We start from the raw sequence: 24,635 nt of genomic DNA, 5'->3' as shown, positions 1-24,635 counted from the left end.
AAAAAAACTCAATGGGAGTATGAAACAGCAGACAGTTCATGAGTAAAGAGAGAATTACTGACCCGAGTGAAAGATCTGATGAATTATCCAGAATGCACTCATACAGCCAAGGAGAATGGAAACTATGAAAGGGGGCTTAAGAGACATGGAAGACAGAATGAGAAAGTCTAAATATATTTCTACCCAGAATTCCAGAAGGAAAGAGCAGAGAGAACAGAAAAAGGTACTATTTGAAGAAATGATTACCAAAAATTTTCCAGAAACAATGGAAGAACAAGTATTCACAGATGCATGGCCCACAGCATATACAACAAAGGACAAATGTGCAGACCCAAAGAAAATGCACCTACATATACCATAGTGGAACTGCAGGACAAGGACAAAGAACAGCAAACGCACAGGATGCACAGAAGACTTCTCAACAGTAACAATGAAAGACAAAAGACAGTAGAAAAATAGCTTCCATAGAAGGGGGAGGAAAAGGGGAAGGAAGTGGGGGAACTACAGTAATTAGTTGTAGGACTGTCCAGAGAGACAGAGTAACCAAAGACTCAAGAGGCACCAAAATAAAGCCTCCCACATCTGGGAAACAGTGTATGTGAGAGAAACGTAGCAATTCAGATCAACAAAGGAAGCATGAACTCAATGTAGGGGGCCCAGGACAGGTGGCTATCCATGTGGGGGGAAAAATGTAACTGGATCCCTACCTCACTCCATAAACATCAACTCCAGGTGGATGAGAGACTGAAATGGATAAAGCAAAACTGAAACACCTACAATTACAAGGTAATATTTTTATCCCTGTGAAGTTGGTATTTTAAAACTTTCTTAAAATATAACCTAAAAATTATAATCAAGAATATCAAAATTAAGAATTTCTGTTCCTGATAAGACAACAGGGAGAGAGTGAAAATAGAAGCCACACACTGTTAGAAGATAGTAGCCAGAAACATAACCAAAATAGGATCGGTATTCAGACCATATAAAGAATCAGTTCAAATAAAAGAGAAAAAGACAAAGAAACCAATTGGGAAATGGAAAAGACATCAGGAGGTATTCCAGATTAGACACATATGATCTCGATCAACACACGGAAAGATTTTGAACCTTATCAGTAAATTGAGGAATGCAAGATAAAATGGGATCCCATTTTCACCCACTTGACTCAGAAGATTTTAAATCTGACAACAGCAAGTGTTGACAAGAAAGTGGATGAGTGAGAACTCTTTACACATTGCTGGAGGAACATAAGGGGTCCAACCACTTTGGAAAAGACACATTCTCTCGTAAAGAACATCAATTCTACTCCTGGCTAGGACCACAGAGAACCCCTAAAACGTGTAGATCTTGAAACACACACAAGAATGTACACAGCTTCATTTTTCATTAGGAAAAAAAAAAAGCAAACGCGAAACAGTCTTAACTTTCCATCAATCAGAGAACGGAAAAATAAACTGTGGTATATTCACAGTGGAATATCATACAGCAGAGAAAACAACAGAGGGCCATGTAACAAGTGAACAAAGCAATAGTACAACTTTTACAAAGTTTAAAGATAATGAAAACTAAAGGGTGCAGTGTTTGGAGATACGTACATACGGAGAAAACCGCAGAGCAAAGTGAGGACATGATACACACAAAGCCAACAGAAAGCTGCTCTCCGGGGGACAAGGACAGGGCTCACAGGCCACCGCAGCCATGCTGCAAATATTCTGGGTCCTAAGCTGGTGGTGAGTCTGTGGGTGTGTATCTGACTGTTGAAACACACACTAATAATATACATCTATATACAGCACGTAAAAGTAGGCTGGTACATGCTCTTAAAAAAACTATACAGAGGACACTGAACACTGGTTATCTTCCAGGCAGGGAAGGGAAGGGACAGACTTTCTTGGTTTATTTTGTGCCTTTCTGTGATGTCTGAGTCTTCTATTCATACATCCTAAATTTTTAAAAAGTGAATAAATAGGAAATATCCGCATAAGTGAGTTAGGGCTACTTTGTAATTTTCTTTTTTATACTTCATATTTGTGTTTAAAAAAGAATAAATGCTATTTTACATAAAAAAAAAAAACCCCAGCTGATGTTTGCAAAAACTCACTTATCTAGGAACTCCTGTCAGGCGGAGGCTCCCACGTAAAGTTTCTCAGGAACAGGGGTCTAACGCACGTTTGAGAGGCAGGGATGCCTCCTTAAAAGTACAGAGTGCACGTACAGACCAGGCGGGCAATTCTGTTTTCATGCTCATTTCCTTCTATTTTTGTAACATGACTAATTTTACACAGAAAGCAACCAAGACTTTAAAAGATCTCAAGGTCATTTGGCCCTAAAACACATCTAAGTGGAAAAAATTTTTAAGACGAAATATCACTGCTACTAATAAATGCACGTAGTGTGCCAACAGTTTGTTTATTTTTAACGACAAACGAATACAGTTTGGAAACAGCTTACTGTCATGCCCTCATGTTCTTTCTTCACGTGTCCTTTGTTCTCCTGAACAGGCTTGGGCTCTGAAGAACTCCCCGTCTGTACATTTTCCACCTTTGGCCCTAGAGATCAGTGGAGGACATCGACAGCAGGGACATTTCAGATGATAAAACTGGAAAAAAACTTTATACTGAGGTAATTACTACACTTCGATATCCTAAGACATGGAAACAAGACTTACGGACCGGCAGGCTGGCAGCCGGGGGTCAAGTCTGCCCTGCAGGCCTGGTCTCTGTGCACAGAGAGCTTTCACTGCCACGTGTTCACATGGGGGAGGGCGACAAGGCCTGTCCCCGGGGGCCCTAGGGGAGGGTCTCAGACAAGAGCTGCCCGAATCAGCCAGGAAAGCTGGCGGGAAAAGGGAGCAGTGGGGAAGCTCAGCGCCATTGGAGAACAAAGACAGGTGGCACAACCAGTGTCAGGAACGGAAGAGGGAGCATCACCAGGAAGCCTGCAAACGCTCACTGAAAAGATCATATCCTCTGAGTAGTCTGGGGCCAAAAAATTTGGGGGGAAAAAAAAACGCATGAATTGAATGTATTTCTAGGAAAAATACAACTTATCCAAATTAAGCAGGAAAAGGAAAGTACGGATAGTCTTACAATGATTAAAAATTTTGAACAATACTTTAAAATCTTCTTAGAAGAAAACTCCAGGCAGCTGATGGATTCTATCAAAGATTTAAGGGGAAAAAATCATAATGATCTTACACAAAATAGAGAATAGAAAATCCTTCACATAACACATTTTAAAATTATTTTCCTTGTATTTTCTTATTTCAAGAGTATTTCTAAGACAGGAGACTTCCCTACTCTTCTGATGAGGCTAATGTGACCCCGACATTAAGAACAGTGGTTGATTTCTTAACTCATGACACTACACCTAATTAAGTTTGTTCACTGACACCAAACACAATGTAAACCTGTGCTTCCGTTTTAAAATACATTATTCACTGTTTACACGTCTAACCATCTGCCTCTATGCCTCCCACTGCCTGTTGCTGCTGAAAGTTGTTGGAGAACTGTGTAGATGAACACGATTACAAGTTATTATTGTCAACCTCAGCAGAGCCTACACGCTGCTAATAAACTCTGTCACAAGTCTGCTCAGCCTCTGTTCTCAGTGTCGACTTTCACTCAGGCCTCACCCCTCATGCCCTGCTGCTGCCCTCCCTCACCCGTGGTGAACATTCTCTGTCTCCCACCTACTCCAGCCACCCTGGACTTCTTTCTTTTTTCGAGTCCTCACACACGCCACACTTGAAAAAAGTGCACACACACTCTCTCTCTCTCTCTCACACACACACACACACAAATAATTTAGATAGATTAAAGTAAGTAGTGAAAATATTTCATTGCCAGAAATCACATCTTTGCAATCAACTTATGAAGCAAATTCCCTTGAAATAGAGAGTTAGGAAAGCAGCACGACCTGCAGCTTCATCGCGGCCAGAGCCCATGGTCCCGTGAGTACCGGAAGCGCTGGTACCCGGAGGCGTGCAGGGGCACAGCGGCCCCGTGACATCAGGCGTGCTGCTGCTCCGGACCACGTGCTGGGGCTCCACTGCTGCCAGGCGCCCAGGCTCGGCTGCAGGTGCGTTTTCTGACTGTGCGCTGTCTTCGACCTCTGTGGGCGTTAACACAAAACATGCAGGGAGGTTATTTCAAAACTCCTAAAAATAATTGCACTACTGAAGACAACTGATCCTGAAAATGTCGTTTTAGACAGTTTTTTCCCCACAAAAAGTGTGCAGTTAGATTATCTGCATTTACATAAGGTTCTCTGCACTTGCTAAGAGCACATGTTCCTTGTAAGTCCTACGAAGTATTTTATTTCAACCAAAGTGAAGGGGAAAAAACAGAGAAAGCAGAACGGTTGAGAACTACTGTAGAATTACTTGGAGTCTCAGGGACAGGCCTGCTGAGGAGAGAGGGATGCTGGAGATGCAGGGGGCAGGTGATTTCCACGTGTGAGAGCAGAACATCTCTCTCTCTCTCTCTCTCACACACACACACACACATACACGCCCTAAAAGAAGACAAAAGGAAGCAGGATAAACAACAAGGTCCTACAGCAGAGCACAGGGAACTATAGTCAGTGCCTATGATGGAAAAGAACACGCAAAAGAGGATGCTTATACACCTATGTGTGACTGAATCACACTGCCGTACACCTGAAACTAACACGACACTGAGTCAACTCCACTGCAACTAAACATAAAAGAAGGGACTTTCAACTCTACTACTCCTTTTAACAGAGAAATGTACAGCTGTCCAAAATAAAATACAATAATTATCTAATGGCTTATATCACCAAACGCAAGGTTGAATCAATCACTAAAGTACGAAAATGATCCCCTGGCAGTTTTAGAGAATCAATAAATGCACGTCAACAAGTAGGAAGCCACCAGGAGTCCTGACCACCGGATGAGCTCAGCCAGAATCACCACAAGCCAGACTCCCCTAGACAACCAAGTCCCTCTGCGCTCGTTTCTAAACTCCATGGTTCACTTTAATCCTGGAATTACTGCAAAGAATCACCCCACTTTCTCTCCCTGGAACCACAGGTTCGGGGTCACAGCATCCCTGGCAACGTGATCATTGTCATCGGCCCCTAACCTTACCCCTCGTCGACCCTCTGCGTGACCCCAGACAACGACCTGATGGCACCCCTCCTCTTGCTGAGGCCTGGGTCCCCATCACTATCTAGTCAGCTTGCGCCCGCACGGTGAGCACAGGGCTCCCCTGGATCTCCCCAGCGGCCTTGACCCCATAAGGGGCTCTGGGTCACTTCAGCCTTGAGCAGCCCCAGCCCACGGGGCACCTGCTGCCTTCCCCCGTCACTCAGTCCTCCAGGCTAACCTCCCTCTGCTGTTGTCCTGGGCCCCTCCCACGGGTCTCGCCCCAGGGTCCTGCATGTGGCCCCCGGCTGCCTCCCTTTGCAGACCCCGCACTCCCTCCTGCAGGCATGAACTCCACCTCCATGTGACTGTCATAGCCTCTTTCCCCCAGTTTTGATTAGCTCAAGTTTCAGTCCTTCTCAGAAGGGAATGATCACCGTTCTGCCCATGTTATCTACCTGGAAGGGTCACCCTCTTCCTCACCCTAAACGAGACTCGCTGCCGACGGGCCACCTCCGCACACCCCTGTGACCCGTCTGCCCGGACCACGACGCTCTCCGTGGGCCAATTCCAAGTGTGACACGGGATTTCACCGCAGGGCTGCAGCTTGCTGTGCACTCGCCCCATGAGAATTCCCTGTTAAAGGAGCCTGCCCTTAGTCACCAGGCTTCAAAACTGTGAGACGTGTGTGATCCCTCACTTCAGTCCTAAGCACTGGGCTGTGGTCTAAATTCAGACTCTGACGGGAGGCTGGGCGGAGGGCGCAGCAGAGGAAGGCCGGCGGCAGAGCACACAGATCCACAAAGCCTCGTCCTCCCTGGATCGGCCCCGTCCCTCCTCTCCCCTGGAGAGCCAAGGGCTGCCCCTGCCCCAGGAGAAACCCGGGACACCCGCACACCTGGCGGCTCCCCCCCAGTGCACAGACCAGGCCCCCCAGCTCGACCCCCAGGCTCCTCAATGCCAGGCAGCAGAAGCCCGATGACCCGCGGCCAGCCCCTCCCTGCTGTCCTCTTCCATTTTTCCTCCTAATCACGCAAGACACGGGAACCTTCTGGGAAGAGTTGTCTGGAATGAGCCTACACGTAAATCCAACGTCAGCAGAGGGAGCCCGAGAGCTTCCCCCGTCTCTAAATAATTCACTGGCAAGGACTGGTCTTTATGGACAGTGGGGACAGTGGCTTTTCTGCACTTGACTGCGTTGGGGACTGGGGCTGGTAGGTTGGTTTCGGGGCTCTGAGCAGAAACAAATAGGGGCTGGGCCAACACTGGCTGCATCTTTTTCAAGATAAAGAACATCGCCATCTGCTGGGGTGCGATTTCGGGCGCAGCACCCTGGCTGCCAAACGGGAGTGTCCCCACTGGTCCTCGACATGACAGACGGACCAAGAGCCTGCCACACCAGCTGGTCTGCCTTCCCCACAGGCTGGCCTGATGGGGCTTTAAGGCTGTTTCTGTAAAACTGCCGGGAGGGACTTCTCGGACGGAGGAAGTCCAAGTCTGAGAAAGCACGGGAAGTGGGGGCAGTGGAGGCCGAGGGGGAGGGACCCTGGGGTCGGGTGCACTCAGGCTGCCTGCTGCTGGCGCCCTGAGCCACTCCTGCGCTCGGCTGTGCAGACAATGAGAAACAGGATGCAAATTCTCCTTATCCCACAGTTCGATAAACCCCATTTCCTGACTTGAAAGTGGACACTTTTTGGCCTTTTCTCACACTTTGTGCCAAGTGTATACTCAGCATGTGTTCTGTATAAATGAACAAATGAATGCCAAAAACATTTTCTGGATATCCTGTTCCTTTTCCTTTTTTAAACAGTTCTTGAGCTCCCTCTGCTGGCTTTGTACTCACACTAAGGTGGCTCCTCTCTACAGCCAGCAGCTGCAAGAACTGTTCTCTGATAACAAATGAGAATCGTTGAACACCGATACACAACTATCAAGGTAGAGGATTATCTGATATTCAGAGTAGAAAAAGGGCAGCCTAAGTCGTATAAAATAATTACATTATAAATTCTGGGAGGTCTAAGGCATTTTAAATATCACACAATTTGAGTCACTTCAAAGAGCTAAATTCTCTCTCAGATTAACGAAACCCATCTCGCTCCCTCGAGCAGAGCTAGCCCAGTAACCCACACTGCAAAGCACCAATTTTCCAGCTGCTTGACAGCGTAAGTTACACAGTATCACTACTAACTCATTGCTTTCTAAAGCTCCATTCAGAGCGCCAGAAAAAGGATCAAATAAGGATTAATTTCATTTTCCCCCACTGAGAGGAGAACCAGCATGATTAAGTTAAGTGTGTAAACTCTTCGGAAGCTTCTATTCATTCCAGACGGCTGACTACTTTTCAAAGAAATTTCACTCACTCTTTAATCTAAGGCTTCCTTAACCCGTCTTATTTAAATCCAGTGAGGCCCATTCTCCAATTACCCAAATTCTGGGTTCCATTTACTCCTCATACAAGGTTGCATAAGCAAAATTAACAGTGTAGTTTCCTAACTTCTAAAGCACTGTGCACAGTACCAACGTGACCTTCTGAAAGCACAAGAGATGTGGACCAACTCATCATCTTGATGTTTCCCACAAGGTCTGAAGGTGAGTCAGCCCAGACCCTGACCACAGCACGTCCCGTCAACCGGGTACCACCTGGAAGCCACAGACCAGATGCAGAAGCAGCTTCATGGGGTTTTCAGTTAGGTCCCCTTAAGCCTCTTCTGGAATGATGGAAGGTCGCCGATCCTCTAATTACTACTGTTACAATATTCCTGAAAGAAAAATAAAATCTACCCTCTGTGTGGCCACTAAGTGTTACTGACTGATAAACGTCCAACATAAAAACAGTCAAAAGTTGCAAAACAGCTAAAAAAGAATTGTTTCCACAAAGGAGAAAAAAGGAAACACAGAGATCACCAGTTCCACCCGCCTTGTGCTTATTATGTCGTTACTCATGTTAACGGCAGACAGGTGGCTGTGACTCCCCCAGATTCTGCTGCCACCAAATACAGAGTCCCAAAGGGATCAGAATAACATACGAGTGGATGAAGGTAAGTAACTCTCTATTGTTTACACTGTTGAAGCCATTTTGGTGGGTGGAATCATCATATAGATAAGGAACAAAGCCAAGGAACATTAACTTAGATGAAAACAAAATTAGCAATCATTTTTACAGTAAAGAACCTTGGCCAGAAAGTCAACAGTCAAAGTGTCTGTGTTATGTACAGGTGGCTGTGTACCTAAGCACGTCAGTATTCAGCAACAGGTTAGCGAGATAGGCCAGCACGCCAGGATTTACACTGCAGCGCAGGTTTAGTCATCGCCAGTGTGCCGACGAGGGGAGAAGCCAAGACTACAGGCGGACAGGCATCCTTCTGGCCCAGGTCCCGGCTAGGCCTGCCACACCAGACCACGGCACCACTTGAATGGTAAAGAAGAAATGCCGCCAGACCAAGGAGGAGCTCGATGGAACGGAAACCAGCAGGCTGTCTGCAGAGTCACTGTAGCGCTAAGGGCTCTCACCCTGTGCCGCAAAGCCAGGGACAAGCACAGCAGAGGCAAGGACAGTGCGGACCAAGCACAGCCGCCTTGTTCCTCGCGGTCAGTCTCTCATCTCAGCAGTGCTGAGGTTCCGGATCAGAGGCTCCCCGAGCCCGGGGCTGCCTGGGACGCGCCAGGGTGTTCGCAGCACCTGTCCGCTGGATGCTGGTGGCGCCACCCCAGCGCCGACAACCACAAATGTCCCCAGATGTTGCCAAGTGTTCCCCGGGGGGCGAACGCCCCCACCCGACAAGCACTGCTCTAAATCATTCAGCTTCTGCTGGAACTATGTGCGTAGATACGAGACTCACGAGTCTGAGTAAACCGAAACACAACACTGAGAAAACGTTTCCAGGGGGCGGGCAGAGCCCAGGGGTGGGGCACGTACTCAGTGTGCACGAGGTCCTGGCTTCGACCCTCAGTACCTCCACAGGGAAAATAAAGTGAAGAAAAAAGTTTCCAAAATGATATCACTAACAAAAAGAAGTTAATGGTGAGAACACATTCTAGACAAACTAGCAAAAAACTCAAACAGTGTAGGAAAAAACGTGCTGTGAGAAAAGTCCCCGACGAGTGTTTATCAGCCAAACAGAAAGAAAACTATTGTGAATACTTCACCAGCCATCTCTAGGTGGGAGGATCTTCCTGAAACCAAAGTAGCAAGCAGTTAACGCTCATCAGTAATTTAACTGACTGGTGGCCATCACCCTGTGTGCTGTTCTTGGCACTTTTCACCTGCATTATTTACTAGAGAAGAAGAGCTTTCTAAGAAGCACAGAACTTAAGTCTTCCCTCGTCGTAAGTGACTCACTAAAATGTCTCACACACTCATCAGGGGAACTCAACTAATTCTGCTTTGCTAAACCACGCACAATATGACATGGTTTCATGCTACTCGAAGCCACAGTGAAGCTATCTCCGATGTTAAATGAACACTGATCTGTAACGCCATCTTTCTGAAAATAAAGAGAACATGAACATGTTTTCCTCTTTAGTAAGGAGATTCAGCTCATCTTAGGATCATTGCAAGATAAGTCGACACCGACCTAATTATTCACCGTGGAGCAAGTGAACCCCTCTGATGGGGTGTCCACGCCCAAAATTACTTTGGTGCTAGAACCTCTTAATGAACCAGAAAGCACGCGGTTTGTAAACAACACGTGGCTAAACTCAGTTTTAATTGGCTGAAGCCCAGGAATAACATTTCTTTGCTTTGTAAACGAGCACTTCTTATCAATGCTTTTTTGTTTAACTCAAATCTCAATAATCAGTAAGAATCTGCATAAACTGCTCATTCCTTTATACATGGACATGATTTATTGGCTCCAGGGAAGTCCAGCTTGCATAATTTTTCCAGTTCACTCATCCCAGGGGAGGCACAGCCAACACCCTGACACTGGCGTGCTCAGAACTTCTGTAGGATTTTCTGGATTCCCTTCCCCTCCATGCAAGGGCCCTGCATAGAAGGCATGCTAGGCAGGCAGCACCGTTCTCCCCTCAAAAACTACGGACACACTGTCCTCTGTCCTCAGCTGCAAACGCAGGGACCAGCAGTGTTACAGAAATTTTTCTTGACCATCTAATTGCTGCTAAGCGTCTAACTACATCAAAACAACGGACACCCACGGAAACCAAACACCAAGTGCGACGCCAGGCACGCATGCCATGCAGGGGGGTGGGGGTGTGAACAGAGGAAGCAGGGCCCGGGGCGGCGGGAGAAGCTGGGGACAAGGCACATGAGGCGGCGTGACAGTACCTCGTGGGAGCACGAGGAGTGAGAGGGACCGGGGAAGAGCGCGCCGGCGTCGGGCAGGAGGAGCGGGGAGCTCCGCGCGGCGGGCAGGGCCTCAGAGAGGAGGGCGCGGCTGCGGGCGGGCGGGCTGAGCTCGGCTTCCAGGAGAGACAAAGTCAGAGTCACGTCACAAGGCCGCCAGGACCCTCTCTGTCTTTCTCACGACCGTTATTTCTCTGGGCTCTCTCTAGTAGGCAAAGGAGGTCGTTTTAAACTTCAGCGGTAGTCAGTACAAAGCACAAAATTTAATCGCGGTCTCTAAACACAGCCGCCTTCAGCAGCCGATGGCGGGGCCAGCAGCCGCCCACGGTCGGTCCCAGTCTCCAAGGTTCTGGGTGTCGAGCCTCTCCTTTCCTCTGGGTGTCAGATCCGCATGTGGGTTGCTTGTTGACTTGGGCAGACTTTATAATCAGCTTTCTCTCCCTAAAGGGCCCAAACCAAAAGACCACGGTGGGACAGGGAAAATCTAGCCTACGGCTGAGACTATTCATAAATAATGAGTCATTCAAAACTGGCCCACCGAGAGACGGCTGTGTTCAATAGCAAATCATTTCGTAAATGATTCGTACTAACGGCTCAAGAGCACCTAGGAGTCAAGATGAACAGCAAAGGATCTGATACTGAGAAAGAAAGGTTAAAATCTCCATGAACCCGTCCTTCTAAATCTCATCTCGTGCTCAGTAAATCCACAATTTCTCAGTGCAAACTTCATCATGTTCTTAAGCTTTCTATATATACTGCTTCTCAAAGCCATCTGGGGAAGTGGGTGAACACACCAAGCAAGAGGGTACACCTTGTACACAATCCACCATCAAGAAAGTCAGTTTCTTCCTTAAAACGAAAAGACGGGGGTTTACCTGCTGTGTTATTTTTATGTGATTTTATTTAACATGAATGAAATAGAACTACAAATGTGGTGACACATTAGCAAAAAGTGGAACAAACGTTTGACTTTCCCATCTTTTCCCCCATCCTCTGACCATCAGAATTCCCAGTTCTGAAGGACTATGTGCAATGCGAACACAGCATCGTTCACAAATGTGCAAGGTGGTGTTCAGGTGAAAACAACGTCCATGGAAACATCAAACAGACTGACTTCAAATTTCCTAAAAGACATTTATCTCTTGACGTCAGGGACGCTTCATTCGTGTGTTGCTTTAAAAAGTTTTCCTCTAATAAATCGGATAATTGTGCGCTTTTCCAAGATTGATCACTGGGTATTTTAGAAATGATACAATATAGAACAATATTTTGGAATAATACTCTTGTGGAAACTAACTGACTTGCCTTCATCATTCATTTTAGACATCTGAAGTTTTCAGCATCATTCACACTCAGGAATGAAGTTTTACTTTATTAACTTTAAGACTCTCCTTGCCAGTCCTTCTAAGTTGCAAATGAGTGCATTCTCTGTTCAATTAATTTTCACAATTGCTTATTTTATATTTTCCTCTCACCATCATCACTGACGTTTTCTCAGCCTAAGTGTAGTCTGTGTGGCAAATTATAATAGAATAATCTTAAATCACTCCCTTACTGGGATTAGAAAAAAAGTCACTTTCAAATGAGTCTTCCATAATAAACATCTTCATGCTAACAGCACAAAAACTAATGCCATAAGCCGCTGCTCTCTCATTAAAAGGTGGCCTCTGCACAACCAAAATCTACCATGAAAATATTCTGGGCCTTCTTAAAAGACTAAACAAAAATATGTAAAAACCATAGACCCAAGTAAAATCTCTAATATGTAGTCTATATAGATTCCTTTTCTAAAACAGCATGGCACGATAAAATCTTCAAAAAACATAGTTTTCCCAGGTCACAAAAAAGTCCTAATATTTTATAATTTTTAGAAATATAAAATAAAATAGGAAATATGTATTTGTGTATCCATCCATCCACTCGTATGTGTAAAATGCGTGAAGATAACAGATCTGGCCAACTGAGTGGCTCTCACCTTCATTATCTTTTAGAGGTTCTGGTTCCAAGTGTGTTTGATTTAATTAATCCTACAAAGGCCAGGTTTATGGTTTTGAAGTGACACACTCAACAAATACCTTTACATGACTTTGTAAAAGCTCTTATTTTTGCGCAGCTTTCCAGGCACCTGAGAACACCAATGAGCAGAACCCCACTGGCAAAAACACACACAGGGCTTTCTAAAACACATCAGCGCCGCTACCATACTGTTGGTCTAAAATGCATGCTGAGAAACTAAGATGCAATCTCTTCTCAGGCTGTGTTCTGGCCAAGTTAGCAGGCACATGGAACATGCAATACACAACCATTTGCTGCTCATTAAATGTGAGAAGAAAGTTTTTACAAAGTGCTTTGAATGAACACTTTAATCATCACTGTCATCCCAGGGTTGCCAGGGGCAGCAGGGAGTCTGGGCAGCCCAGGCACGAAGCTCCCTTTGTCACAAACTCCTGTTTCGATCCCTTTCTTTTAAGGACCCAGTGATGGAAGAAAGGAGCTTTCAGGAGTTGGGATGAGAAAGGAAACCGGTGAATGAGCCACCCCAAAGGCTGCCTGTTACCAGGACCTGGGTCTCTGCTCGAGGTGGGGAGGATGAAGGAGGCAGGAAGACAGGAGATGAATGTAAATAAGGTGATAATTACCAACAAATGTTACTGTACAAACAATGAGGCCACTGGGGTTAAGGTGTAACATAGCTTCATAAAAACTCCAACAGGACTCTAAGCCAGCTGCAGGAAGCCTGTAACACGCACTGGAAACTATGCTGAGTGTAAATGAATCTTTGACTGATGGCCAGACGACACTGTGCCTTTCTGCAGTCAACCTGCTGAGTATCAGTGACAGCTGCATGGCGTTGCTGATGTGAGAAACCGCAGGGAGCAGAGAGAAACTTGTTCTAAACTTAAGTCACTGGGAGGGGAAGGGGCTTTACTTGCTCTTATTAAATACTGTGTACAAGCCTACTTGTTAAAGATTTCTCTTTTTGAGAGCAAAGAGTAGTAAAGAGGCTGTCAGGTCAGCGTCTACAGGCATGGAAGGCTGTTCTCCTAAGAAGCGAAAGCACGTGAGTGTCTCCCTCCAGCTCTGGAACCAGTCGTTCTACACCTTTTCTTTGCTGGAATAAGCTTCCACACTCACTTAGGATCAACACCGTCCAACAACAACAATAATGCAACTGGCTAAGTGATTCCTAAGGCTCTGCTCTCCTCAAGGCTCAAACGGAACGTCTCCTTTCTCTCTTTTGCACAAATATCTGACCCGTATTAACATCTCAAGCCCTCTTTTGTGATGAAGGATTTACAAAGAAGTATCAAAAACTGTGATCTGGAAAGTCATCAGACAGAAAGCTAGAAGGATACAGACACGTCTCATGCAGTAAAAGGCCTCGTTGTTGAGTTCTGGGTGGAATTTTAATACTTGTGAAACATTTCACTCCTGTAGACCCGCGCCCTGGAGAAACAGGGAAATGCAAGTTTACCGGCTGCTTTCTGGCGAACGAGGCTTCTGGCCTTCTCGACTCCCGGCGCCCCAGACGTGGTGGCACTCCTGAACCGCATGGGCTCCGTCACATCGGGGTGACTCCGCCAGCTCAGAGAAAAGGACCTCCCCACTGTGGTTCCTTTCTGAGGATCAAGAACACAGCCTACGAGACAAGAAAAAGAATCCCACGGCTGAATTCACTATGACTCGTCTCACAGCCTCGGGCGCTCAGCACACTCTACACACAGTATCCTGCACAACCGGCGGATTCCCTCGCTGAAGATTAGGTACCACGTCCCTAGACTGCAAGTTAGGAAGTTCTCCACGTGTCAGTAATCTGAAAGTCCCTGTTGCCAGAGGATTTTCCAAGCATCTTCTGTGGTCTCTTGAAAATCATCGTATCTTCAACAGTACTCATTCCAGTATACAAAAAAGTTAATAAATCTTTCTCAATATAAGAACAATGTCAAATCCAGTTAAACCACTGCTCCCAGGACACTCCAGAAACTGCTTTTATAAACCAGAAAATTAAGAGATCCTGGTTTTAGAACAGTATTCCATCCTGCGGACACCAACCTCTCCACAAACCCCCAAGAGAGATGTCTGCCTCTAAGTGCTGATTGCAGTCAAATGGGCAAGGCTACTGAGCCTCCACAAACAACCCCAATCCTGTTTCAGTGACGCTCCGAGCAGTAACTGCTCAGCTCCGTGCTTCACACTCCCTCCTCTCCTCTCATGCTGCTCTGCTCAGAGATTCCAAGTGAGTGGCCAAGGACCGCAAGACGCACAGGGGAAACGAGAACGAGACACTTCGAGGTCTTGTGCGGGTCTGCTGGGGCTGGGGCTGGGGGCTGCCCGCGCCCCGGCCCGTTTTCACACCCAGCTTCTTCTGAGAGTGCACTTTGTTTCCGCAAGTCCGGCGCTTGTACAGAAAGTATTTCTACAGTGAATATTCAAAACCATTTTTAGAATAAAATAAGATAATAAATAAATCAGAAATATTTGCCGTAGCCGTTAATTAAAAAATGTGTTCTGTATCATTCTGAAAACAGCATTCCGGAAGCTATCTGCCCTCCTGAGACGAGCCTGTCTCTCCCTGGGAACCTGTGTCCGCACAGTGGGAGGGAAGAGAGTGTTTCGGGGCCTGAAGGGGAGGGCGGGTTATAGGAACTTCAGGAAGTAGGAAATGCGCTGAATTTGCAAAGGCCCTTACTTCCTGTCTCGGCCACTCCCCTCCATCCTGAAAGACGCCCTCGTTGGGAAGTCTCTCCTAGGTTCCTGGCTGGAAGCATCTGGATCCCCCCGGACTCCGGGTTGACACTGGGGCCCTCAGAGCTGCTGCACAGGACATGACAGAGGCCCGGGCTCTAGGCTCCCTGACTCGACCCCAACCCCAAATCTCCAGTCTAACTGATTTTTTTCAGGAAGGCTCTGTACAGCTCCACCTCGGGAGAAAGAAGGCTCTTCTACTAAAGTGTGTGACAACGTCACTGCATCAGACAGTCTAAAATCTAAACTGGGATTAAACAAGTCCACGAACGCCACGCCCTTCAACTACTTCGTTTCGGCTTCTCCCTAACCTGCTTTTTTACTCACAGACGGCAGCGCAGGTAATCTAAGGATCAGCCACGTCAACCGTGCGTCCCTGTGGTTAGTTAACCTCCGTAGCTGGTTCACATCTCCCCGTACCCACACCTCTGCTGTCTTCCCCCACAAGGACTCTGAGCCTCAGCACACCACTTACTTTGGTAGCAAGACTGGGCAAGCAGGGATTTGCAATGCACTTGAAAATCTGGGCTTGCCCTCTTGCTGCTCCCAAGCCATTAGGCGGGCAGCCCGAGCCAGCCCGCCTGGTGGTGAAAGATGTAGGGCCCCGTCCCCCACCGCCGCGGCCGACAGCCAGCCGACCCCTGCGAGGAGGCCGCCCGGCTGGCGCGTCACAGCCGACTGCAAACGCAGCGGTGAATCCAGCAGCAGAGGGGCCCGAGGGAGCCCGACTCCAACTGCTAAATAAATGGTGTTATTTTATGCCACTATATTTTGGGGTGATCTGCCACACAGCAAAAGCTAACTGATGCAAATCTGCACTGAGACTGTGGTGGAGGCTCCAGCCTACCACAGCAGGTAATGCACCCTCTGTGAGTCTCTGGAGAAAAAATTCCTCTCGGGTCCCAGGACCAGGAAAAGCTAAGCATGTGGATTGTTCGTACCTTGTGTGCTCTGAGTGTCTGATGTAGCCCTGTGGTGACCAGTGTCAGATCCGCAGTTGCCCCTTCCTGCCTCCCAGCAGGCACGGAGGCCCCAGTGTGCATTCTGGCACTTTGACCTTGCCTGTAGCTCCACCCCTTTTCATTTTGCCCCCATGTCCTTAGGTATTTTATCTGTTATACTATGTTTATTTCTAGAAACAGCCTCAAAATCTTTACATAATAAGTCGGAGTTTGGTGAATTAATCCCAGGACTGTGTCACAGTCTTAAAGACAGTAGTGAAGACACGCTGCCAAGCTGTCACCCCCAGCAGAAACCAGCACCGATGTTTTCCACCCAATCTGACTTTAGGTCTGAAAACAGTTTTCACCTAGAAACACAACAAAGCCAGAGTGACTCCCACTCGAAGCACTGAGAACCTCTCCACCTGTCCCAGAAAGGCAGCAGAGTACACTTCTTTTTCTCTTTTCTTTTTTTAAAATTGAAGTATAGTTGATTTGCAATGTTGTGTTAGTTTTTACAAAACAGAAACAGACTCAGAGTGCACCTCAGTGGTGCAGTGTCTTGAGTTGGACTTGCCTGGCTTTGCTTTCTGGCTTTACCACTTTTTAGCTGTGTGACCCTGAAGGAGCCGATCGCTGCGGACCCCGTCCTTGAGTCTGTCTGTGACGTGGGGGCAGCGGTATCTACTTCCCAGGCTGCCAGGACGGTGGGGAGGGAGAGTCCGTGCACGGCCCCAGCCATCACTACTACTGTTACCAGTCCCCCACCACACAAACAGCCTCCCCATACACTCAGCGCCTCGGAAAGCGGCCGAGCGCTATGAGACACAATCTAATGCCACCATTAAAAAAAGACACTGTCCCAACGCTGGTTCAGTTGATGATGAGATTTCCTGCGTCTGGTGCCTGGCTGTTTCACACAGTCCCCCCGCCCCAGCCTCAGACACCTGGGGCCACCTGTACGAGCGGAAATACCTTTGCCTCGCTGCTTCTTTTCCTTTTGTTCACTTAATTTGTCCAGAGGCAGGTTTGTCATCTCAACGCCGTAGACGGTTCTGGCGAGCACCACCGTCAGGGAGTCCATGATGTTGGCCCACTCGCTGATGAGCTCGTCCCACTCAGTGAGGGATGACAGCACCCCGAGGAAGTCGTCCCAGAGCTCTCGGGACACGTATACGCAGAGGCTCGCCCGGATCCAGGCCACGATGAGCGTCTGAAACAGTCAACCAACCAGAGAATTCCATCGTCCCCATGTGGAAGAGGTACGGTTTTCACAAAAGGTGTAAAGTTACTCTCAATAAAATGACCGTTGGAGTGAAACGCGCTTGTGGGTATTGTTTTTCTTTTAATTTCTCAAAATTCATTTGATCAGCTGCCATCGGGTTTTGAGCCCGTGCGAGATCAGTTACCATCAGGAGAAAGCCCCTGATTCACAATGATGCTCGCGTCTGTGGCCGGTCCCGGCCGGAACCGGGGGGAAGACTCCTCCGCCTCCCGAGACACCACTTTCCCTCACTCTCCGCGGCAGCCTCCACAAACCTCCTCTTCTACAGGGGGACCTCCAACCCCGCCAATTCCTGCCTGACTCTGAGCAGGTGAACTCACTGTGGGCTTCAGAGAGAAGAGAACCCATGACACAAGAGCGCCTCCCTCCAGTGCCTGCAGATGTGCGTGGACAGGGCGCCCCTCCACACTCGGTCCCTGGGTTTCTATTAACCCCACCTGTCCTGGACCTCTGACCCTCCTCCTGCCCCAGCTCCTACCCATCAGCATTTCACTGTGTTCCAATTCCTCCTTCTCTTAAAAAAACCACACAAATGCTCCCTTGAACCCCAGAGCTCCCCTCTGGCGAGAGCCCTTTCTTTCCCTTTCAAAGTCAACTTTCTTGAAAGAACATTCCACACTCACCCCATCCCCACCTCCTCTGCCACCCCACCTTCTGTCTGGGTTTTGGTTCCCATCTCACGGCTCCAGTTACCATCCATCTACTGTTTACTTTTCAACCGCCGTGTCCAGCCCAGACCTCTCTGCCGGTTTCCTGGCCTTTCTAGCTGCTTACTGGGCAGCTCACGTGCACAGTCTGCACGCAGCTGTGACGAAGCAAAGTCGTAAAAAGAACTCAGTTTCTTCTGCTGAGATCCCACCAGTTCCTGGATCTGGTCTCTCCTGCTCAAGGCCTCTGCATACGCTGTCCTCCCTCCCTTCCCGCATGTTTCCTCTACAACTTCCACCCACCCTTCAGGTCACAGCTCGGACATCACTTCCTCCTCGGTGTCCCCGACTGCCATCCACCCCCGCCTGCAGCAAGCAGCCTTCAGTCCCCGCCATTCCCCGCATCGCTGCCCCCGGAGCTCCTCTCAAGTCGATTCTCTGCTCCCCGGTCTTGTGGTCCACAGCACTGCAACCGGCCGTGGGAGACCCTACGAGACATCACGCAGACGTCCTGGATACCGCCTCACCCTGAAGCTGCCTGGCTCCTTTCCCCTGCCAGCATGTTCCACACCCTCTGAAGTTCAAGTCAAGCTCCACCCCTCGCCCAGAGGAAGTGCGGGTCCAGCTCAGGTGAGCCCCAGCCGCTCCCCTAGTCTCAGCAGAGGGGACCTTTACACCCAAAGTCGGCGCAACGTCCCTGATCTGTGATCAGAACTGCACCGGTCAGCGCGCCAGCCTGCAGGCACCCCTGCCCCACCCACACGCAGACAGGCCGCCGGGGCTGGCGCTGCGCGTGGGACGGCAGGGACTCGCTTTCCGGGGCGTGGGAGGGGTTAGAGTTACTTTCTGTTAACAGAGGCGCTGGGGACGGAACCCAGGACACCGTGCGTGCTAGGCGCGTGCTCTGCCTCTGAGCTGTACCCTCCCCACAGGTTCGCCCTTTAGTGAAACGAGGTTAGCTCATTCAGGGTGGTATGGCAGTAGACTGCTTTTTAATTAAGAGAGAAAGTTTTCTAACACAGACCTGGGAAAACTCTGAGAAACAGAAAGCAATTTGTAACTAGGTAGGCCTGCTCTGACCACCTGAAAAATCATATTTAAAGTCATCTTCGGCAATGTTCCTCTTCTCTGTTTCAATTCGTGTTAACTACACTTTTTAAAGGGATAAAAATGTTAACGTTGAGCTAAAATAGTTTGAAAATGAGGTTCTAAAGACTCATCTAAAATCTGACTCTAAGACGAAGAAATTTTTTTAAAAATTAAGGACAATGCAAAAGGAAAAATTAATTTTATCATTTACTGTTTTTAATACTTCATTACACATTTATGTTATGACTAAAATGCTAGCTTCTATTTATTCATTGTTACACTCCTGTTTTCAAAATGAGTTTGAGATCATTACCATAAAGTGCACGCACACAGTGGAATTAATAAACAGGAAAGCAAAAATACAACCGTACAGAGTAGGGGGAGAAAGCAAAGCCTGGCAAAGCCACCGGGACTCGGCTCCCGGTGGTCAGGGCACTGGCCTCGGGTTTAAAAGCAGGTGGGGTGGGGTGTGCCTTGTCCTAACCCAGACGGCCTGCGCTGGCTTCATATGGTCATTAGACGAGGACAGAACCATGACTCCCCGCAGCTCATACAACTGTCCTCAGCCAAGCCCCGCACACACACGTGACCAGGCGCCGCATGGCGTCCTCAACCACAGCCTGGACGGTCGGCGGGGAGGGCACCTTCGCACGCGAAGGCAGGACACCGCCTCCATCCGTTACCCTTTTCTGAGAGGAAGAGGGAGGGAGAGGGTCTCAGACTCGGTTCTGTCACTAAGCTGGTCTGTGCCCTGGACGATTTACGTGGCTTTTCTGGAGTCCCATTTCTGGCTGAAGGTAAGAAACTGGATAAAAGCGTCCCCGAGGTTCCTTCGAGACTCAATTTCATGCTTTAGCAAATGCCTCTTGGCTCCCAGGTGTAGAAGACACCTTCACTGGTCAATCACTCCTCTTCTCACAAAGTTCCCCAACCAACCATGCTGTGTGTTTCTGTGTCCACGTCCCGAGGGGACCACACAGCCCTGAGGTACTGGCTCACACTGCACACAGCAGGACTGCGGTCCAGGCTTCCTCACGTGCTTCAGAGTGTCAAGCAGGAGGCCACACTGAGCCCTGACACCAGCGCACAAGGCATCACCATGGCAATCACCGTTACTTGTTAAGTGTTTAAAACTAGGCAAAACTCAACTATCTAGCCCAGGGAACTGTATTCAATACTTTGCGACAGCCTATCATGAAAAGGAATATGAAAAGGAATATACATATGTTAAACTGAATCACTGTGCTGTACACCAGAAACTAACACAACATTGCAAACTGACTACACTTCAATTAAAAAAAATTTTTTTTTAAACCTCAACTATCATTGGAAGAAAATTTGCCAACTCAAGTTACAACAGAGAAAAAAACTAAAGGAAAAAGTAGAAAAAGACAAAAGGATAACAGCAACTTAAAATTCCTTGTCCCCTTTCACAGTCCCCTGATTCAAAATTTTAAAAATCGAGTATCTGGCAACTGTAGACGGTCTACATGACCACGTGAGTGATTTTAATTGTAGGATGGGACTGAGATGAGGCTACCGGACCGCCTGGAAGATCTGCCTGACCTGCCACATTGTCCTCCTCCGAGGACCTCACAGAAGAACTTGGGAGGTCCGCAGACGATCATAAATCCCAGGTGCACCCACTCTGATTCTTACGACAACCCTGCAAGGCAGGAAGGAGCCCTTTCCTGACTGGGGCAGGTTAGGGAAGGGACCCAGAGAGATGCAGTGATTTGCTCAAGGCCACACAGCCAGGAAGTGCCAGAGATAGGGTCAGAACCCTGCATCTGTCTCACTCCAAAAAACACATCTCTCTGCTATTTTATGGTCTGTTCTTAATACAAGCACCCCTTTTGATCCACTGAACCGCTGCTGAAATACTAACAACAGTGACATCAAAATCACTAATAATCACGGACTCAAAACTAATCTTCAAGTAAGACCTGACAAGATTTCTCCATTAAGGAAAGGGAGTCCCCCCCAAAACCCCAAATCAAACAAACAAAAAACACAACTCCATAGCAGATTCTTGCTTCATTTAGTGACAAGTTCTCGCTCTAATTCTAAGACACACGACAGGCGAAGGACCAGACCACTGTGAGGACTGAGGCCCGGGCGCCCCACCAGCCTAAGCCCGGTTCTGGTCCACATCACTCGGCAGCCTGGCTCCATCACGACCATGAGATTCTCTGGGAGGCAGAGACAGGGGAGTGGAGGGTCTGCGTGTCCAGGTGAACGAAGGCAGGTGGGCAGTGCCACCCCACAGGGGACAGCTCTGCAAAGCTGGACACACCCAAGGGCGTGGTGACCTCTCCCCGGATCCAGCGAAGGCCGTGCAGTGAAAGCTGTGGACTGTGAGCATGTGCCAGTTACTTCCGCGGCCTTTCACGCATTTTCCGCGAAGTCAAGACTGTTCAGTCATATTCAATTATTTAAAATTAATGAGAACAGTTGGGTTCTCCTGTGCTACAACGGGAATCTTTAGCTTTATTTAAAGAACTAATTTATCTTTCTGTCACGTTCCCCTACAGATCCTGCCTGTTCTCTGGGTATGCTCTTAACACATGACCTCCAAAGGCACCTTCTGGTCCCTGCAGAGGGACGTCAGCCTCCCACTGCGCTGTCACGTCTAGCTCGCGACCCACGCGGCTTCCCCCAGAGGATCCCTCCGAGTCAGCTCGTCCACTGGACCAAGGCCCCTGTTTGTAAGCGCGCCTCATTTTCCCAGCATCTTTCACATGGTCCTCCTCCAGAAGTGCTTCATGAACACCGCGCCTCCCACCGACACCAGCGCGTCCCAGAGCGGCGCTGCGCAGGCTGCCGCCTGCGGAGCCCTTTCCACTTCTTCCCGGGAAGTCAGTCCATCACCGCCTTCTCCCCTCTCCCCTCACGATGACATCGGAGCACTCATGCTGGGCCCCTCTCACCGTATGGTTCGTGAGAGGCCCAGCCATCTCCTGGGCCCTCGGCCTCCTCACCGGGCCAGGACTGCACTTCCAAGCTCTCTCTCCCCCAGGCTGTCCTGCTCCCCTCCCTGGACCACCCCCCTGGTTGGTGAGCAACAAACGTTAATTCCACCTCCCTTAAACCCGGCCCTCCCCTCCTCCCTCCCACATCAACACCTCCGCCAAGCCTGGACCACAGCTGGGACGTCCACCCTCGCCAGGCGGGCCTTGTTCCCCTAGAACATTCTCAGACACTGACATCCCATCCAAGCAATGCTCTCCTGGCCGTCCCCCCTTACTCAGCGCTCCCCACTCCCCAGGCGTGCAGGACACAGGGGCCTGTTCTCCCTCCTGGACCCAGGCCTCCCCTCCTCAGCATCTCTGCTGGCTCAGCTCCTCCACCCATCATGCAGACGCCCCTCCTCTCCTACCGCACTCTCTCCCTGGGGGCCCCATCGAGTCCTGTGGGTTTAAACACGACAGCCCAGCACCCCAGGGGCCACAGGTTTTTATTTCGGGGAGAAGCCTCACCTACCCTCCTCCCACTCCCATGCTTCTGTCCACCTCCTCCTCCTCCTCCTCCTCCTCCTCGGATTCACCCGGCCCTGCACCAAGGCCGTCAGCAACTGCCGTCTTCCTAATTTCCAACAACCTTCAGCAAATCAAAAGAGGAAGCAGACGGCTGAAAGGTGGGGGGCCTAAAGAAGCCCAGTGTGAACTGTGAGCAGATTGCAACCTTCATGACGAAGCTCAGAAAGAAGTTTTCGAATTAAACTTCTAGACATTTAAAGTTAGTCCATTGTATTCTTGAAATTCTCAATGAATAAAACCAATCTGCTGTAAAAATCCGATTCATTTCTTGCATTTGCAGTGTTTTAATAAAAAACACTTACCCTGAACAGTAACCCTGCCAAGCTCTGGGCAAACAAGTCCTTTATTTGCTTATCCTTAGGCTTCTGCATGACAGCTTCTGTTATCCTGAGGAGTATTTGCAACATCTGTTCCCTGGGCACCAAAAGAAAAGCTCATATGATTAATCACATCTCCAAAGCACTTGAAATCATAGGTACAAGAAATTCTTTGAAGAACTCGGCAAAATTGATAATCACATGTTACTCGAAAGTATCTGAATGCCAGTTACAAAATGAATACCGTATTTATTCAAATAAGCTCCCTTCTGCTGCCACAGTTCTGAAAATACGCCTCCTTGGTCCACATTGACAGACAGGATAAAGCAGGCCTCACCCCAGCCTGGCGTCCTCCCCGCGGAGACAGGGAGGCGAGGCTGCTCTCCCCTCCGCGGCGCTCGGGGAGGAGCTGTGCCTCTTTGAGCTCGTGCAGGCCACTTCAATTTCAGGTCCATCACTTAACCTGAGAGGGCCCCCTCTGTCTGTGTGACAGCAAAGAGCCCGAGCCTTCTGGTCCCCTCTCCCCGGGGGTCTGTGGTCAGCAGCATCGGGTGGCTGGGCTCCACAGCAGTCCCCTGGAACGAGGGCTGGGACAGGTCACCACTGGGCGCGCCAGGCACGGAGCTCTGTGCCTGGAAGGTTCTGGCTCCACGCACACACAGGGTGCACCCGAGAACTGCGGCCACGATGTCTGTCACAGCGCTCCTCCAAGGGGGAGGGAGGGTTATGTCAAAGGTCTCTGACGAGGAAAAAACACCAGAGAGACGAAATCACACTCTATGACAACGATGGCGATTCTCCAGCACGGCCAGAGGGCACCTTCCTTTCTTACAGTCCAGTCTTCAGATCTGTCCCCAGATGCTGTGGAAAGAAGTTCCCCTTTGTACCAGGGAGCCCAGGCGTTCTCTGAGGGAGACTGCCTGGTCCGTCCTTCGAGATCTTGTTCACGAACCCTCTGTTCATCTTTGTAACCTCCTCCTTGGCCATGCTCTTCAGTGATAAAATCAAGAACCGGACAGAGTGACCTGGTCCAGGTCGGACTGAGATCTGCAAGTAAGTCACAGCTCCTTTACTCTTTTCTCCAACTTCTGCACCCAGAACAGTACTTTCTCTCCACGTGAGGCTCAACCTCAAACCTCTCACGGCACAATGACCTCTAGGACCTCCTTCCCTACTTGGAGCTGACCCTGCTGGCCTCTGCCCAGGGTCTCTGCGGGCGCACGTCCACACCGCCACCCGCTCTGCCAGTGGGCCTACCCGCATGCCGCCTGCGGAGTCTGCGGGCTCCGGGGAAGAGCAGCGGGGTCAGGGCTCTGGGCACAGTGTGATGTGGAGGAGGACGAGGGGAGAAACGAGGCCCTGTCCCAGGGGTGGGGAGGGCAGCAGCCAGCGTCACCCCTGTCTGCACGTGTCACATGATGTGTAAGACAAGGAAACACTGTCCCTTCCACACCCATCCTGCAGACATGAGAACAAGAGACGTAATTTTCAAATAAAACCTCCGTCACAGGACTGCCATCGGGCTGTGCACACCTGATGGCGGCAGACTGCCGCAGACTGAGGGGAGATTAGATTTCTTAGCCTGCGACAGCTGAGGAACCGTGACATCCCCATGCAGTCTCCTGGAGGAGGAAAGGGTGAAAAACTATCTCCAGTCTGGAA

At 49.0% G+C, this 24,635-nt stretch overlaps 1 protein-coding gene across 2 annotated transcripts in view; it reads right to left on the bottom strand.

Moving 5' to 3' along the window:
- RALGAPA2 (Ral GTPase activating protein catalytic subunit alpha 2) overlaps positions 1 to 24,635 on the bottom strand; it is a 265,476-nt gene that overhangs the window by 155,700 nt on the left and 85,141 nt on the right. For both annotated transcript variants that reach the window (XM_032461744.1, XM_032461746.1), the window contains exons 14-18: positions 22,959 to 23,070; positions 17,072 to 17,309; positions 13,885 to 14,049; positions 3,919 to 4,113; positions 2,452 to 2,549 (exon numbers count right to left, since the gene is read on the bottom strand). In XM_032461744.1, coding sequence (XP_032317635.1) covers positions 2,452 to 2,549; positions 3,919 to 4,113; positions 13,885 to 14,049; positions 17,072 to 17,309; positions 22,959 to 23,070 — 808 coding nt within the window. The remainder of the gene's footprint in view (positions 1 to 2,451; positions 2,550 to 3,918; positions 4,114 to 13,884; positions 14,050 to 17,071; positions 17,310 to 22,958; positions 23,071 to 24,635) is intronic.

Source organism: Camelus ferus, chromosome 19 (genome assembly GCF_009834535.1).
Source record: "Camelus ferus isolate YT-003-E chromosome 19, BCGSAC_Cfer_1.0, whole genome shotgun sequence".
NCBI lineage: Eukaryota > Metazoa > Chordata > Mammalia > Artiodactyla > Camelidae > Camelus > Camelus ferus.
Note: the sequence above shows the minus strand (reverse complement) of the source record. Positions and strands in the feature narration are given on the sequence as shown.